Source organism: Ambystoma mexicanum, chromosome 6p, assembly GCF_040938575.1.
Source record: "Ambystoma mexicanum isolate Mex_15411 chromosome 6p, UKY_AmexF1_1, whole genome shotgun sequence".
Lineage (NCBI taxonomy): Eukaryota > Metazoa > Chordata > Amphibia > Caudata > Ambystomatidae > Ambystoma > Ambystoma mexicanum.
The window spans coordinates 1,472,932,565-1,472,951,544 of NC_090935.1; the positions used below are offsets into that span (position 1 = coordinate 1,472,932,565).

Here is an 18,980-nt window from a genome sequence, read left to right on the forward strand (position 1 = left end):
AAGGTTAGCAGTGCTCGATGGTCCCTCGGAACATGGGAAGAGGGCGCCTAGCCAGGTCCTCTCTCGGATCAGTTCTTGCTGAAGTTGACAGCTTTTAGATCGGGTCGAAGCAAATGCAGCAGCTGTTGTTCTTCCTGCTGGGTGTCAAGGATAAGCAGTTCCAGTTACTCTTCAAGTGTCAACTCAGCTTCTGAACAATTTCCAGTGGTGAGAGGCCCCCAGATAGACTATTCTATCTCTCATCCACACTTCTGGGTTACACTCAGCAGCCAATCATACCGAAGGGCATTCATGTAGTCAGTCAGCCAATCAGGTATACAGTGCATTCAGGCCATACTCCTCCCTCTCAGACACTCACAACAAGGAATGTGTATTGAGACAAGTACCCAGCCATTCAACACTACACACTGCATTCATACCAGTTTCGGACAGAGCTGTCTCAGTCATTGTGTCAAACACCAGAAACCAGACATCCACAACCAGAAGTGCATATTGGTCACACACTCCATTCACCCAGGTCCCACCCACAGGTTGTACCCACAACATACAGTCACTGGGAAGGCTCCAGCCAGCCTGGCCTGGCCCTCAGAACACCACCATATATGGAACTTCCACCCTACAGCCAGTCAGGGGGAAGGGACAGAGTCAGGGCTTCCAAGGACTTTGGGAAAACAAGGTAACAGGCAATAGAAAGCAAGAGGCCACAGGGGCCATCTTGTTTCCTATCAGGAATCAACTGATTCCAATGGCAGGGCCTGGGTATCCCAAAATGGAGGATACTCAGAGCACCTGTCAAATTCAGCATGGAGCCGCCACCAGCCCATACCCTGCTCTGTGGGCCACACATGGTGCCCAAAAACAAACACTAGGGGCACAGAGTTGCACCCCCACCCATTGGTGCCATAAGAGTATCCCATGGTTCTGTACAAAGAGCTGCACTGCCAGGAGTGCCACATGGACTCCTGGGCAGAAAACAATACAGAACACAAATGAAAAAGGATTACAGGACAAGGACATGGAGGCCCGTCCCTCCACTGCATTTCCAGCATCACAAACTCCCAGATGCATCATTACAGCTGTAGCCACCTAACATGCTCGCCCTTCAAGAGCAGACTTTATTCTTCAATCCATATTGTGCACCATCCTCGCCTTCGCCAGCCTTCTTAAGGAACCAAAGTGTTGACTTCTGATTGATCAACAAGGTGTATGTCTTGTTGAAAGTATCCCATAATGCAGAGTTTAATTCCTGGGGCATCTTCTGGAACTTAAGTCCAAACATCTATAATTCCAAGCCAACTGATTCCTCCTCAAAGACATTCCAGGTCTATTGTGATTGCTAAAAGAAGAGCCCTGTGCCATTTCACAGGAATTGTGTTTGCTTGTTGTTAGGCAGAATTATATGCAGTACCATTTGGGAACACCTCACACAATTAGGACTACACGTGACAGTACAAATTCACCTTTAGTGCAAGCCTGTACTACACAGTAAAGGGGGTGGCGACGGCTGAGCAGCCAGACTTATCTCAAGAGCAAGTGAGCAGTATCAATAGTTACACAAAGGCCAGCAATTACTATGATTCAAACAAACACTGACTCGAGGTTTCTGAGTAAAAGAATATACATGTATTTACACATCAATTGTATAACATTTCACAAAAGTAAAGCAGTTTAAAAATCACACTCTTAATACACCACCCCACTCCCAATAGGTTCCAGACAAATTAAGCTCACAAAATGAAGTGGGAGAAAAATGGCACTCCAGAAATTTAAAAGGGAGGGAAAGACAAAGTTAGGCAGAAATTGAACAGCACCAACAGGTAAGTAAGAAGGGCAATCTAGAAAGAGGAACTACAGTGATAGAATCAAATCAAAAAGGCTTAGGGCCAAAGTCAATAGGACAAAAGTCTTTTGCTCAAGATCACACAACTCACGGTAGTTCGCGGTTAAGTCTTTGCAAAGAGTTTGGGACGAAGTTGGTCGCCAGAAAAGTTAGGTTAAAGAGTAGAGAAGGACGAGCCCTCGGATTGGAGAAAGATTTCACACACTTTCACCGCGGCTGAACGAAACGAACAACCGGATTTAAACAGTACCTTTCAATGGAGAAGAAGCTGTAGCTGAGGCGGACGTTCCTGGTAGTTCCTGCAGGCTCACGGTTCCTAAAGCGACTGTCGGACTGACACAAAGTAGGAAGACTGGAGGGTCCTGCACTACCCAGGGAAGAAACCAGCAGCAGAGCAAAGCAACAAATAAAAGGTGCGCTCCTTAAAACCCGAGCAGGCTCCGACCTTCCTGGCTATCCGGCCCACTGTAGCTCTGTTTGGGCGAACTGGTTGGTCCCAACAGCTATGGGAAAGAAGATTCCTGGAGGATCTTCTCTGTCGCTGGAGTTCGAGGATTCGGACCTGCAGCAGGGCTTCACCGGGCGGGTCAGTCATATTAGGGGTCCTCTTCCGTCAGCTCCTCGTCACTACTTTTGTTCCAGTGGCGACTCTGCCTTTCCAGACCCAGAGACCTGCTTTTTATGCAGTTTTCCCCCATTGACACAGCCTGGCTGTCAATCACACAGCAGGTTGGCTGTCCCGCAGGGACAGTCACCTCAGCCAATCATTTCAGAGTGTGACATGGGTCTCCAAGGAGCCCCTGTGCAGGGAATCCTAAACCACTCCCTCACATCCTGTCCCCCCCAGATATACAGGCGCCTAAGGAGGGCTTCTGCTTAGAACCCCGCAAAATGACGGTGAACAAAGGAACCAAACCTGGTTTGGCACACAGAGTAAAACACGGTAAAGACTTTTACAAAAAGAAATGGCGAATAAACCCAGCCGGAACCGTAATAAAACATATATGGTCTAGTGGGTTTAAGTTCGAGGCTACCAAGATAGCCTAAAACAATACCAAGGTTATTTATGATAACCGCGGTAGGAAAAATAGGGTAGTTACCACTGCCACCAGCCAAGTCTTGATGAAAAGGGAGCAAAACAATGCTCCAAGAGAAACAGACAAAAAGGGAGAATTCTCCCTAACACTTGTGCTCACACGTTGCTATAGAATGCATCATAGCTACTCTTCTGAGGCAGTCTCCACAGCTCAGAAGGAACAATGAAGCAGTGCATACCAAATATGTGAATTAACAAGTTTATTACTTTTGTCTTGAAATGTATGTATGCCAGTCTTTCACAGAATGGCAATATGTTATTACCAGTCATATCGATTTCTCTTTTGCTAACTTAGACACAGTTGCTTACACTCTTTGGGGGTGAAGTCCTGACAACATTATGGTACTGTCCTGGAAAGATTTTACACATTATTTTCTAGAAGGGCCTGATCTTCCTATACAAACAAAATGTACAATGGCAATTTTGCCTGGATTGGTGATCTGTTAGATTGTATCCAGAAACCCCACAATACCTTTAGAAACCAATAGGGGTTAAATATTTCTGATTTCTATTTCTCTATGATATTTGCCACCCGGCTCTTATCTAGGAACAACGGTAAGCAGCTACCTGCAAGTGGTGTCAGTAACCAAGTATGGGGCTTCATTATGGGGACTTGCCAACCCAAAAGACATACAGGTGGCAGAAAACAACTTCTTTAAATCTCTGGTAGGTTTGCCACATTCTGCTCATAACTTTCGAGTTCATGTGGAACTAGGCTCCTCATTATTTGAAGATAACATACAGGCCCAACCGACCCTGCACTAGCAATGAATTATGAGCAACCCAAAGGTAGGCTTATCACAGCTAATATTTACGGAATTATTATCAAAGCCCAGTGTGCTGAACAGCGCATGGCTCCGATATGTAAAAAACATGCTTGAAAAACTAAACGCAGCATAGCATTTTACTAATCCCTCCTCGTTGTCTCCTCTTGTGTCAAGGCACTCAACTGAATGGAGAGGAACAATGGAAATAGCAAAGCCAAGCAACCGCAAGCTGGTGATTATCTCAGAACCTTCAATCCAAAAGTATTTGACAAAAGCTAATTCCCTGAATGAGAGGAATATTATATCCAGAGCCAGATTTAACTGTTTCCTTCTCAGAGCAGCAACTTCCTTATGGTCAGGAGAATCCAATGCGAAACAGTGTTTGCTATGCCAAGCCCCAACAGAAGATCTTTTATATTTGATTTTTATTTGCCATATATATATACTTTAATAAGAGCTAGACAACTAATGCGGATATTGCGTGAACAGAGCTTCCCGCAATGTCGCCCTGCTCTGATGTATCTGCTACGATTAGCCTGGCTTTATTGTCATATTTGAAGCAGGTCCTAAAGAGAAGAAACAAATTAAGGTTTTTTAAAGTCCTAGTTTTTAGCCATTTATCTTTAATGTTGATCTTAATTATATGCACTTTTGCCGTCCTGCAACATGGGGTAGGCAACATGTAATTGCACTTTGCTCGACTTCGCATTTGTGTGCTGCTGCCACCCTGCAACATGGGGTAGACACCATGTATTTGCCCACTGACTGACTTTTCGCACTTGTATGCAGCTGCCGCCCTGGTCCATGGGGGAGGCACCATGTGTTTGCCCACTGATTGACTTTTCGCATTTGTATGTTGCTGCCGCCTTGCAACATGGGGTAAGCACCAAATGTATTTGCCCACTAATTGACTTTTCGCATTTGTGTGCTGCTGCAGCCCTGTTACATTAGGTAGGCACCATGTAATTGCACTTTGTTCGACTGTCGCATCTGTGTGTCGCTGCCGCCCTGCAACTTGGGGTAGGCACCATTTAATTGCCCACCGATTTGATTTACCACATACTTCTTTCTTTGCACTTGGCATATGATGCATTATTACCTTTTGCACGTTTTTGCAGCTTCCTTTTTCTTTAACCGGAAGAACTTACTGTAACCGTATTGTTAAGTTAAAAGCGCCTAGATACCTCTCGGTTTTGTGCGCTATATAAGTGTCAAAATAAATAAATAGCTCACTCATTGACTTCATAACCACTAACAATGGGGTACTGCTTATATTGTTCCTGTATTGTCATCTCTCGGCAGTACAATTAGGTACTATTTGTATTGATTATACTGATTTTATCATTGGTTATGTGGTTGAAGAGTGTGTCTGTTTTGTAACGATGCTTTTTTCTGTGTAGATTTTCTTTTATGGAATGTTATCTTTATATATAAAGCCGAATGTGTGTATGTTTGTATATCCACACTGCTGAACACACGTCTACCACATTTTACATGATTCCTCTTTTGTCTGGGGCAAGATCGTAGACTATGTTTGGATGCAAAAATGTTATATGCAATAATTTTTTGGGATGTGTGTGTGTTTGTGCGGTCTATACAAATCAACACTGTTGAACCCACTGCTACTAAATTTTGCATGAATTCCTCATTTGTCTGGGGCAAGATTGTAGTCTATGTTTGGTTACAAGAAATTCACTCCGTAGGCACCCTCATTTACTGATGCACACCCGATTCACTACAGTAGGTACTAGAAGGAGGCAACATTTGGAAACCTGTCTGAAGCAAAATGTTCGATGTGTTGGTTATTCCTTTGAAATTTATAACTATTGTATACAGTTCGAAAGTGTTTATTGAAGCATTTTTAAAGGGAATTAAAAAAAAGTAAAACATTTTTTATCATACCACTATATGGGAAATGGCAAGTTTACAGTTTGCTTAAGTTCATCCACGAAAAGAGAGCACAATCAATCGATCTTTCTTTCTTGGCCACTTTCCCAAATCTGCTGAAGCCATTAAGTGACTGAAACATGCTACACAAAAAACAAACATCACTTGGAAAAGCTCCATCTGATGCAAAGCGAAATCAATATCAAGAGCTTCTGAAACACAACAACGAACAGAAGCACGACTTGCCGATCAGAGGACAAGAGCAACTTTCTCCAGGGCAAATGAGATGCCATAGCAAACTAAAGCAATACTTGCTGACATGAGGACAAGAGCAACATCCTCCAGGGCACATGAGACACCACTCGATCAGGACACGGCCAACGCCGGTTACCCCAGCTAGTTCTGAAATAAACATGAATTTAATTTTATTGTTCCTCTTGAAGGCTGTCTTCTTGCAGATTGTCATTATGTTAGGGAAAAGGGAACTGGGAAGTCTCTGGTTCTGCCAGAGGTTAAAGGTACCAGGGCCTTGCTGTAATCTCTGGAAGCCACGAATAAGGTAAGCAATCAGATGTACAGCGTCTGCCTTAGCTGGTCATGGGTACAACGCTTGAAGAGAATGCTAAGTTAAATATTTTAAATGTATTTACACGGTCTGCTTCTGAGCCAGCTACCCCACGTTCAGCTATATCCTGATTAGAAGACAACTAAGGTGGTCTGCTGATTTTTCACATTCTATTTGGTAAACAAAGGTTCTCCAGATAGCCCCGTCTACGTTGTCTTATAGAGAGCATGCAGTAAACATCCAATGACTTCAGGCTACTTATCTTTATCCCGCTGTTTCATATGGCCTAGGATATTTTATAATGATATAAACATAAATCAAAGTTGGGTCGACCAGGGACCCTTTTTACTTTATAAATGGGTACCATTAATGCCCCCACTCAGATAGTGGGCAGGTTACCCACTACAATACTCCTATCCAATACTGCTTTCAGAAATATGGCCCACCATTCTGGCATCTCTTTAGAGATATGCTGGGGATCTCATAATTTTCTGCAAATCTTCTGGATTCCAAATTGTTTACATTAACATCCATGCTCAACTAAAATTGCCATTTGTACATTCCTGCATGGTTGACCTAATAATGCCGGAAAGCCCTGATTAAATGTGTCCATTGACTCCAGGCAATGTTTCCAAGATGCTTCACCTTTGGCAGTGCTTCACCATTTCTTTTGCATATGGGAATTGGCCAGAGTCTTAAACATCTTATTATCTTTATGTATTGCACTCAAACATTCACTACCACAGATATACCTCGCAAATGCTTGGAAGAGTGGTAAACCCTCATTGGTCAAAAATCTTCAAATCTTCATATACAAAATATTAACTATACCATTGTATGAAAGCATACTCTCTATTACAACTGTTCATCACTACAACACATCTTACCATAGCAGGGATATTAACAGTTCTGATCAAGTCAACATGTGGGTCTCCAATGGATTTACCAGGTTCGAAGATATAAGTCTTAGGATTCACAGCAGATATTTTTGTACCATTGTCAAAAAATGTAACGTCCTCTTTTGGTCTGTACTCCCTATGAAAAAAAGAGAAGCAAAACACATTTTTAATCAAGACTAAATATGATTTTATTATTGTTACCAAATGTCTAGGATATCTTAAACTTTGCAGGTGCACAATAATTATTGATACAAAAAAACTCTACTTCAAATGTCAGCTGATGACTGCACCTTCTCAAATGGAGACATGAAATGATTAATCTAGAAGCATTGCACTCGTAGGGAAGTGTTTGACCTCACCCATTCAAAATTGAGTCGCTAGTAAATACAGCCCCTGATTCACTGTTCACAAAGGAATGCTTAATTATCATATTAATTACAGTAGCATTCCCAGATTTAAAGAAATATACTGCCCAAAGAGCTATTGGTGCCTTGAGGATTTTAGGCAGGTTTTTTGCAGTAAAAAAATGTTGGCAGTAAAAAAATGAAACATATAGAAAAAAATCACTTAATTGTTGAAATTTGCAGTTCGATTTTATGTCCACAGAATAAGAATCTCTGCAAGTGTATCAGAGGGAGGAGGCATTGTTAAGAGATGAAATAATATGCCAGAAGAAATGAAGAATATATAAGTGGAATAAAAATTGGGGTTTCTACTTTTCAATTCTATATTTCCTAGCTATCCTTCCGTCCTACCTATCCTTCAATGATCTCCCTGCATGTTGTGTGTTAAGTCTACACGGTTTATCTTCCTGTCTTTTCCCACTCTTCCCCTTTCCTACTATTCCTGTCCTCCTTTTCTTTTCACCCCAGAGACCATGGCCTGGATTCCATCCTGGAAGGGATCAAAATTCACTTCCATAAGGACAAGGCATGATGCTTCAAGTGCACTACAGTGATAATATGCACAGTATGAAAGACAAATAGAATAACATAGTACGCGGACAGAGTTCCATACTCAGAACAGATATGTTTGGTTGATATGGAAAGGAAAGTATGAATGGGAGAAAAGGTGAAAAATAAAGGAAAATTGAGGTAGAGTGGGGGTAAGGCACAGAGGTGGGCATAGTAACACAAATTTTTTTGCCAAAAGAGACATCAATTTTGCTCTAATTCAGGAAGTTGCGAGGTTTTCATTGTGGAACTCCTGCGGTTTGAGGAATCTTTACACTTGGTTCAATTCCTTTGAAGCTCATAATAAACCCACAATTATTTTGAATCAGGAAACCATGCAGCTCAAACCCTCAAATACTTAACAGTACATACTACTTATACCTACTACTTATACCTCCACAGCTAAAGTGGGTCTATCGGATAGACGATATTGTGGACTTGCTATCATGATAAACAATGACTTCAATGCTACTTCCACCTTGATTTCATGCTCTGAGGAACTGTTGGTTATCGAATTGACTCTACAGGCAAAGGTCTCCACCATCTTTCTTATTATCTACTTGTATTGAACCCATCGAAGATGAGGCAAGATGTTATTCTGGAACAACTCACTCAAATTTTTGAGGATGCTTTTCTCCGTAATCCAAATTACTTGGTTGTTATTGGCGGCGACTTAAACTGTAATAGTCTAAGCAGTGCTGATTTTAATCAAGCCTCAAGTACTTGCAAGTACGATTCAACAACTGCTTCTCGTGGCCAAAACTGGAACTATTTCTTTATGGAATGGGATATGCATATGGTGGAATTTGAAGAGGGTGAGCTCGACTTCACTTGGCAAACAAGTAACCTAAAATCTCACATTGATTATTGTTACGTTTCCACTCATCTCTTAAATAATGTAAAAAAGTGAAAATCTTCAATCCGTGCATTGGAAGTCATATGGTCATAAAACTCAATGTTATCTGTAAGCACTGGATACATGAAATAGAGCCTGCTCTTTCGCTACTTGAAGTTGAAGGTTCTGGACTTGCCGCTAGGTGGAACAAGAAACTATGTCATAAATTTATTGCCACACTCAGGAGTCAGTTAAAACTCAGAGAACGAGAAAACCTTTGTGCGTATGAAATTCAATCATCTGAGACCTCAATTAATTATGCAATTAAATGTGCTCTTGATCAAGTTGCCAAACTGACCCGTGCTAATCATACATGTAGTAAGCACACATACAATTTCGAGGTCTCGTGTCTCAAGAAGATCAAAACTAAAAGAATCAGGAAACTACTAGCATGTAGACTCCCAGTTGCACAGCAAATACAGTACAAAGAACACATACAGAGGCACAAAAACAAAATAAAATCATTAGAAATTGAGAAGCACATCGCTGATAACCAGAAAAAGGTAAATAAATCTATGCAACACTGATTGAAAATCAATCTGGGATCTTATGAGGACATCCTCTTGTACTTTGGCCATTTCTCTGAAATCTTCAATTTCCGAGTATGTTTGGGTTGGGCACTACTCGGAGAAATATCTTCTTCTTTCTGGGCATACTCACATTACTGGTCCTATTTATGACTCCTCAATTCTGAGATGCTGTCGTTGGAACCTTGAAGATGTGGAGTGTGCCATTAAAAATGTGAACTATTCAAAAGCGGTTGGTCCGGACAACATTGCATCCTGCGTCCTGAAATCAGATCCTCCGTTAGGGGCCTCAATCTTGAAAATCAAATATGATCAAATTTTCAAGACGAAATGTATTCCAGCTTCATGGTTACAATCTTCGATCATTCCAGTTTTTTAAAAAGGTAACATCATCAATCTGGCTAATTATAGGCTGATTGCTCTAAGGGATACTGCATCCAAAGTTTTTTCCATTCTAATATTAAATGATTTGGAGACATTTCTTAAGGCCAATCACACCCTCTCTCGGTTTCAGATAGGCTTACCCAAAAACACGCACACCGCACTCAATGCAACTATTCCTCTGCATTTACTAGAAACCACAAAAACATCTCACAGTGGTCTGATCTACATGGCATTGCTCGACATGACAAAGCAAAAAAAAAGAGGTGATGGCTGGAAGGTTTACAATGAATCTTAACCACTGGCATTGCTCTGGGCACCCTCCAGACCATCGTTCTTCGCCTGCCAAGCCATTACAGAAGGGGAAAGACCATACGCAAATCAGGCTTGGTCTCACCCCAAAAGGGGCAGTCCAGCCCGAACTGCTAGGTCACATCCCTTCTGCACGAGACCACAAGCATCCCCAAACATGTTTCGGCCTTGTTGGGCCTCATCAGTGAGGAGTAGCTTGGGTCTCTATGCCCAGCAGGCTTGACATGACATCTGCCTTCTATTGTGTCATTCGAGCACTCTTATGGGGCAAAATAGCAACGTATGGAATCTCTGCTAGTTCAATCTTGCTTATGGCAATGCTTCATCAAAACACCACCTATCTTGTACGCATTACTCAAGAAGGCCTATTAACAGAAGCACTTCCTACATCCATCGGGGTTAAACAGGGTTGTAGTCTGGCCTCAATCTTGTTTAACCTATACCTGAGTGACCTAGATGATCTATGGAATGACCATACTACTTTTCCTGTAAATTTAGGCAAGCTACGCATTAACTGGATGCCGTTTGCTGACAATTTAATCTTGTTCGACAAGACGCCCTTTGGCCTACAGCGAAAATTGCAGATCATTATGGCATATGGCTTGTTATATTCTAGGATGCAAGGAATGTCAGCAAAGTTAGCTAGGAATAGACCATTCAGTGTACAGAGACATGAAAGTGCTAAGTAACTCATACATTCTTTGAAGACTGTGCTGCCAATGTCAATCAATGCATGAGCTATGGTTATGCCTTGCGATTTGTGACTAGTGACAGCACATGCACGAGACAGAGAAAATTGTTCTCTGCATACGTACATGTCTTTGAAAAGAAGAAAAAAGTGCTATTGTGTGGCCTATTTTCTTAACTTGTGCAAGTTTGTCAAAGTGGATATTGACAAACTGAATGTTGTTTTCATGTGGATGTGTTTGGAAGCCAACAATTGTACCAATTGCTCTACTGACTAAACCTTGTTCTACGTCAAGGTTACATTTTAGGATTACTCTGCAGTTTAGACAAAGAGTTAATACTTTTTCTAATCCAGCTGTTTTAGAGATACATTTTTCTAAGCTATTTAGTTGTGCTATCGCTTGTTCACACATAGGCAGTGCCATGCCACAAACTTCTAGTTTGCTTGTGGAGCTGATATGTACTATGTGTTGCATTTCAACATTGCATCATTGAATTGACTACAGCTTTCAGGGGTTGGCATTAAGGATGGGCATTTTATATTTTGTTGAGTTAATTGTTCCATGACATCAGGGGCAGATGCGTTTTGCCCCTATAGCTCAGGGACTAGTCTAGTTTTTCAGATGGATTTAGCATCTTTAGTAAGCAGACTAGTTCTAATGCTTTTTAAAATGTTAGCGTAGGTGAGATCTGAAAACTGACGCAAGTTTTTTTTAAAAAAACTTTGTTTTTATTGCAGTTTTAAGACATCAAACACAACATCTGGGCAAAAACTATGATGTAAAATCATGGCCCCCTTATTCCATCTACCTCAAAATCACACCCTAGCCCAATACTGCTTTACACCCTCCCCCATTGAACGAGGTCGTCTTCTTCTTCATAATATAACAATTACCATAAGATTTGGTTGTGGCGTGTTGAGAGACTTTCCTCTATTTGTCAATTTATGTCTTTGGCCGCCTCTCGGGAGACTTCCTCTAATTTGCGTTAGTATCCAGTTTGGGTGAGGCCTATTACAGTTGGAGTTAACCCCTCTCAAGTCGTGGTTTTCCATCAGTTGTAGACTCTCTGTTTGCTATTTATACAGTGCCTTATTTTAGTTCTTATTCACTTATTTTGCCATGAATTTGCCCCACAATATTTCATGCGGCACTGCTTTCCCATGGAGCGCAGTGGTTATCCTGTCCATTGTACATATGTTATGGCGACATTAATCCACTCCTTCGTATCCGGTATTGGGGAGCCTTTACATTGCATAACTAGGCAGGCCTTTGCGGCCAGCAAGAGGGGCGCTGCGACCCCCGTCAACCTTCGGAATTCTCCTTCAATTTCCTCCATCCCAAATAGTATCAAAAAAGGCATATTAATGCGGCAGATCCCATCTAGATCTTTATCCAGCCTAAGACTAAATCCCCAGAACACCTTGATACGGGGACAGCCCCGCCAGTAATCGGCCCTCTCCCCACACAAGCTCCAACACCCAGGGCTGGCCCATTGGACCATCTTTGAAAGCCTGACTGGGTCATATCGCCATCTATGAAGAAGCTTAATTTGTACCGTCTAGCAATGGAGATCTGTGATGTCCCTATACATATTCTCCCACAAAGTTCAGGGTCTAAGTCCACCCCCACATACCTTTCCCACCTTTGCCTCAAGTTCTCCGTTAACACTTTCCCAGCATCCACCAGTGCACCGTATATAGTCGAGATCAGGCCCTTCATTCCCCTCCTTTTGTCTAGGAGCTCTTCGAAGGGGGTGAGATATCTCTGAATCTTCTCCCTCCATTTGTCATCCGTAAGGGCCCTTTTTAACTGAAGGTAGTAGAAGACCGAGAGGGGACCTATACCCAGTGACTCTTCCAGGTTGGTGATTTATATAAAGGTGCCCGCTTTCCAGAGTTGGCCTACTCTCACCAAACCCACCTCAAACCAAGCTTGGAACCTGTTGGGGTTTTGAATGGCCTCCCGAACCCCGGGTGTCCATTTTTGGCTCAGAGGGGATGGCCAAGTACTCACTCCTTGCATGTCAACACGCTCACGCCACACCTCCCATATGGTGCCCAAAATTGGGTGGTCCTGGCCCCTGCGTAGGAGCTTCTTTCTCGGTACCCACAGCCCACTCAGCTACCGTGGAGGGGGCTAGATTATTGTTGTCCAGGTCAACCTGCTGGACTCCCTTCTATCTTCGCAGTTGGGGTATGAGGACCCTCAGCTGTGCCGCTTCATAGTACTTTTTCAGATTCGGGAGTCCCACCCCACCCTATCTTTGGGGAGTGTAAGGACGTCATATGCTACCCTTGCTTTCTTCCCCTTCCATAAGGACTTCAGCATCGACCACTTTACCTCACAAAAAAAGGAGGCGGATTGGGAGCATTTGGGACGCATATAAAAAATCTAGGGAGGCAAACCATCTTCAGGGCGTTTAATAGCCCCAGCCAAGATATGGGCAGTTTCCCCCACCTTTCCAGTTCGACCCACAAACCAGTAATGAGAGGGGGGAAATTAGCTGCAAAAAAGTCCCCCAGTTCCCTGGTAAGATTAATCCCCAGATATCGCAATGTGTCCCCTCCAACCGTTACTCCCAATGGGGCAAATCTGTCGTCATCTCATTCCCCAATTACCTTCAATGGAAATAGGACCGACTTGGCCCCGTTAATCTTGAAGCCGGACAGCTCACCATATTGTTCGATCAACTGGATCGCCCGAGGTATGGCAGTCAGGGGGGCCCTTGTGTGCAGCAGCAAATCCTCTGCATAATGGGCAACCTTGTACTCTACACCACCTACCATGAGACGTTCAACTTGGGGGTCCCCTCTAAGCCTCTGCGCCAATGGCTCTAGGAAGAGGGCAAATAGAAATGGGCAAAAGGGGACAACCCTGCCTCGTCCCCCTGCTTAAATTGAACCACTGTGAGTAGACTCCATTGACGGCCACTGACGCCCTGGGTGAGGTGTACACTGCTATTATCCGCATCCTGAACTGAGATCCCAATCCTATCTTGTCCAGAACCTCCCCCAGGAAGCCCCATTCCACCTGATCAAACACCTCCTCGGCGTCCACTGAGAGAAGGGCTGGATCACCCCCCATTTTCCGAGATTCATGAATCAAGTGCAAAGTTTTTTGCATCATATCAGCTCCCTGTCGCCCCATTATAAAGCCGAATTGATTCAGGTGCATCAGACGGGGTATATATGTTTCCAGTCTCACCGCCAGTGCCTTCGTATAAATCTTGGCGTCAATGCTCAAAAGTGATATCGGCCGGTAGGATCCACACCTTTTGGGATCCCTGCCTTCCTTGGGAATCACCATAATTAACGCCCGCAAGAATAATTCAGGGGCCTCCCCGTCTCAAGGATGTCATTAAAGAGTTTGACCATAAATGGGAGGAGGGGGGAAATAAATGATTTTAAAAAGCCGGCCTTGTACGCATCTTCCACAGAGCCTTGCCCAGCAGCAAACGTGACACCGCCCTCTTGATTTCTTCTGCCGTAATTGGGGCGTCAAGTGTGACAGCCTATTCTCGAGCGAGTTTGGCATCTGCGTGTCGGCTGAATATGACCCTATGTCGGCGCTCCCTGCATTAACCTCCGATTTGTATAGGGTCTCATAGAAGGTTGCAAATGCCTCTGGTATCCCCTCTGTCCCCAGGTCTCGGGCCTCCCCACCCTCCTCTATGGCCGCCAAACACCTCTCAGAACGCTGTCCACGTAATCTGCCAGCCAGCAGTGCATCCACCTTATCGCCCTTCTTATAAAATGTCAGTTTCGGGAATTGTAATTTCCTAACTATTTGGCCTTCCTCAAGTAATCTGAGCACTTCCCTTTTCTGTCTGGCCTCAAGGACCCTGCTCTCCCTCCCACAGTGGCTTCCCTCGCCTCCCTATCAAGGTGGTCAATCTCCCCCCTCAACTTGTTCTCGATTAAGGCCCGCTCCCTCTTCTTCCTGGCACCCTCCCAGATCAGGATTGTTCTCCATGTCACTTTCCCTGCATCCCACACCGTCTTCCTTGTGACCTCTGCCGTGTTGTTGATTCTCAAGTATTCCCCTATTTCCTCTGACATCTCTCGAAACACGGGTTCCTTCCTCAGTGTCTCATTACATCTCCACTTTGGCCCTTTCCACAGCAGACCTGACCAGTCTAAGTCAACCATTATCATATCATGATCCGACCATGCAACTGTGGAGATCTCCGAGCCCAACCCCACATCCCATAGCCCACGAGACATACAAGTAGTCAATTCTGGTGAAAGTACTGTGGGGAGCCGTATAAAAGGTATAGCCTTTCGCATTCGGGTTGTGGCTCGTCCATGCATCCTTGAGCCTGTACACCCCCAACATCTCCATGTCCCCCGTGTACCCTTCCCCTGCAGTTCCTGTGCTTCGAACCCTCCCCCCGCCTATCCAGCTTAATATCCGCCCATATGTTAAAGTCACCTCCAAAGATAATGTGGTTGGAGGCCTCCAGCATTATTTTCAGTGTTGTCTTTTGCAGGAACCGCTGTTAGGGCAGTACATACACCGTTGCCAGCGTGAAACCCACGTTCTGTACCGAGCCAACAACCATCAAGGCCCTGCCTTCAACATCTGGCCATACTTTGGACACCTCCATTTTCAGCACTTTCCTGATGAGAATTTCGACCTCCGCTTTTCTCAAGGGACCAGAGCCCCAGTATTCCTGTCCCAGTCCCCCCCCCACCCCCACTGCCCCCCAGAACCCTCCTTTCCCCCCCTGGCATAGTTGGTCTCCTGAAGGAACATAACATCTAGACCCGCTCTAAGAAATTCTCTTGCCACTAATGACCTCTTTGTTGGGGAATTAATTCCCTTGACATTAAGCGGGCCCACCCTAAGAAGGCCACCCTGCTCAACGCCTGGAACTACCGCCATTCTCGACTATCCGTGCCCATATCACCGCCTTCCACCCCGGGCGGCCATGCCCCATACTCCACCTCCGCACTGCCCCTTACATTCCACTTAAAGAAGACCCCGTTCCTGCCCCTCCACCCGCCTCACCCCCTCCCTTGGGCATGCAACACCACCTGGTTAACATCACCAGGCTTAACTTGGACCACCAGTGGGGACCGTCAACGCACGGTCCCTCAACTGCACAACCTCCTAACCTCTGAGCCCCCACCCCCTTCCGAATAGGCCAAGTCACTACAAGGCCCCATTAGGTCCCACCAGCCCCATAATCTCCCCCATGGGACACTGTCAACATAAGACCCGCCCGGAACTCACACAGGGTCTGCACATCTAAGCGTAAACCTTTTAACAGCCACTGCATTCACATTTAACAACATTACAAAGTACCCAGTGCGTTTCAAGAGTCCACCACGGGCGAAGCGTTCATTCTCCTCTACTTCTTGGAGCCTGGTATGCGCCTCCGTTTTGGGCCCTGGATGCGCCACTCCCTGTTGTCATCTGCCCTTTCATCCCGGTTCTGCCTGCTTTCGGGGTCACCCAACAGTACGGAAATGCATCGCAGATGTCTCTCTCAATCCTCAACCCCTGTTTGTGTCCATCCAGTTCAAATGTGAGGGAGAATCGGAAGCCCCATCTGTAGCACACTCCTTTTTCCTGCAACCACTTTGTCAAGGACATGCCTATCCTTCTCCTGGCCAGGGTCCATGTGGATAGATCTTGGAAGATCGTCACTCTCGCCGAGCCATAGGTGATTGGACCCTTCTGCTTCGCTTTCTCCAAGATTTTGGTTTTATCGCTATAGTTATAGAACCTGGGCTCGGACAGTCCTAGGACCACCGGCTGATCCCCCTTCTCTGTATATTCTCTCAATCTTTGCCCCGTCAATGGAGTCGTCCTCATATACCAACTTCGTAACTTCATGGAGTGTTCTTTTCAAGTCCTGCTCCGACTCCCCTTCTTTGTCCAGAATGTCAAAGAACCTCAAGGGTTTCTGTCTTTCATGGTTTTCCAAATCATCCATCTTTAAACGGAATTCCTCATCCAACTCTCCATTTCCATCATCCTTAGGTCCATTTGTGTTTCCAGGGTATTCAATGAGGTCCGATTGCTTTCCACTTCCTCTAGCCTCTCCTCCATCTTGTCTATTCTCTTTGTAATCTTGTCGACCCTGCCTCCGATGTCCGCCCTCATGCTCCTTATTTCTTCCATCAAGGCCGCAACGTCTCCTTTGGTTGCGGCTGATTCCTCTGCTGACGCCGCCATTTTGGGTTGAAACAAGGTCTTGGGCCCGGGACGATGTGGCGTGTATTTGTAGGCGGCCAACGTCTGCCTTACTTCCAAGCACTCCATGCCGTTGACCTATGCATCACCTCTGATTCGTCCTGTCTGCTTCAGCTCCCCTCCACGAGGGTATTGCTGCCTCTAGCGCAATGCTTCCTGCGGTGGCCCGATATTCTGCTTGGCCTTGTGTCCAGTGCCTCTGCTCCTGTGGTGGGCACATGCCCCTAGGTAGGGGGCCCACAAAACCAGTAGATCTAAGGGCCTCTGAGACAGCCCCAGAGTGACGCTCTCTCCCCCTGGTGCCCCCACTGCTGATATTTCAGGTTGGGCCTCTGTGCAGTGTTGGACATTTCAGGGGGCCCCTCCCTGGGAGCAGGTGTGTGCCCCAGTGCAAACCCTGTTCTGGCTCTCCACTGTGGGCCCCTGAGCCCTGGCTTCACTGCTCACCTCAGGTGTATGGGCTCCCCTCCCTCTGGTTGCTCTTTCCACTATTGTCCACACTAGTATATACAGGGGTGGGCCACATACTGCCTCTGTGATCCGAGAGACCCACCACAAGGGCAGAGAATGGGCCACTCCCACAGCACCCCCTCTCAGCCTTATGTGGTCTGGGCTGCTGCCTCTTGACTTAGGGAGTGACTTGATACAGAATGATGAAAGAGTTGCGTAATGGGGCCAGTGCAGGCTCATGCACAATTGTATCTCCTGGGAAGGCCTCTTTGGCCAATCCTAGCAGGTCTTTTTCGGGCCTCTCTGCAGGGTGTGGACCTCAGGGGACTTCCCACGGTGGGTGCCGTGTAGTATCACCCGATCACACTTACCCCAGATGGCGCACGCCTACGCTTCCTCTTGGGGGTCGATTCTCTCCTGGTCTCCCCTGGTCCGTCGTCCTACGTAGAACTCCTCCACCTTCAGAAGTGCACCAGTAAAGGGATCGGTGGCGCTGCACATCAGCCTCTGTGCCTCTGCAGCTTCAAGTTGCTGGGTCGCGTTGCTTCGCCCGGCACTTGGGTTTCACTGTTCAATGGGCAGTCTTTGGAAGTATTTCGAGGGTCCGGGCCTCCTGCCGGCAGCTTCCACGTCCCGCGTACCTTCTCCCAGCTCTGGCTGAGGCACGCCTTTCCTCCCTTATGTGCAGCTTTTCGGAAAGCAGTTTTCACTTTCGGTTTCACCTCAGAGTTCGGTGGCCCGTTCTCATCAAGTCCATCGCTGATTTTCGCCTCTCTTTGGACCACAAATGCAGGGTTGGTTTCCCACACCTCCCTGTCCTGTCTATTCTGGGGGGGTGGTGGAGTACAAGTGGGGTCTCAGTCCACTATAAGGGACTGCGAGACGGAAGGACTACGCAGAGGCTCCCTGCATCCACGCACCCCCCGGTGGCCACCACATGACACAAGTTCTCTGTAGAGAAAATATTGCCAGAGATTTACATTATCAATACTGCTGAGTGTGTTACGGCATTGTTTGTGTCCTAATGTTTTAAAAATAGGTTGACTGTAGGAGGTGTCCGAAAAACAATGATGTTTTCCTCCAAACAGTTCTTCACAGTTGGTTTTCAGGACTCCTTCTTGCATTCTGAGATGAATTAAAGCCAACATGAGGTTGGAAACCATGCTTACTTCATCTATCAGGAGCACTTTCATTTGTTTCAGAATTCTGCATATTCAGTAGCAGCTTCTGTTGATAATTTGTAGTATTCTCATTTTTAGCTGTTCACTATATTCATAATATTATTCTCAATGATTTGGTTATTTCCTCATTGGTTAGACGGCTTATGTGGGTAATGAGAATACATGTCAGTGTGCTATAAGATATAGAGTACAGCGTGGGAGAATCTGTTTTGGATGGTCTTGGTTGCATATATTAATGAATCTATAGATGCCATTATCTTGATTTGGGTGTTGCAAAAGGTTGCATCAGCTGTTAATTAATTACTGTGATTTATAACATCTCGGTTACTGGTTTCTT

The 18,980-nt window shown here is 45.2% G+C and overlaps 1 protein-coding gene across 2 annotated transcripts in view; it reads right to left on the reverse strand.

Annotated features, from left to right (window-relative positions):
• SCARB2 (scavenger receptor class B member 2) overlaps window positions 1-18,980 on the reverse strand; it is a 1,272,731-nt gene that overhangs the window by 668,763 nt on the left and 584,988 nt on the right. For both annotated transcript variants that reach the window (XM_069626318.1, XM_069626317.1), the window contains one exon: window positions 7,043-7,190. In XM_069626318.1, coding sequence (XP_069482419.1) covers window positions 7,043-7,190 — 148 coding nt within the window. The remainder of the gene's footprint in view (window positions 1-7,042; window positions 7,191-18,980) is intronic.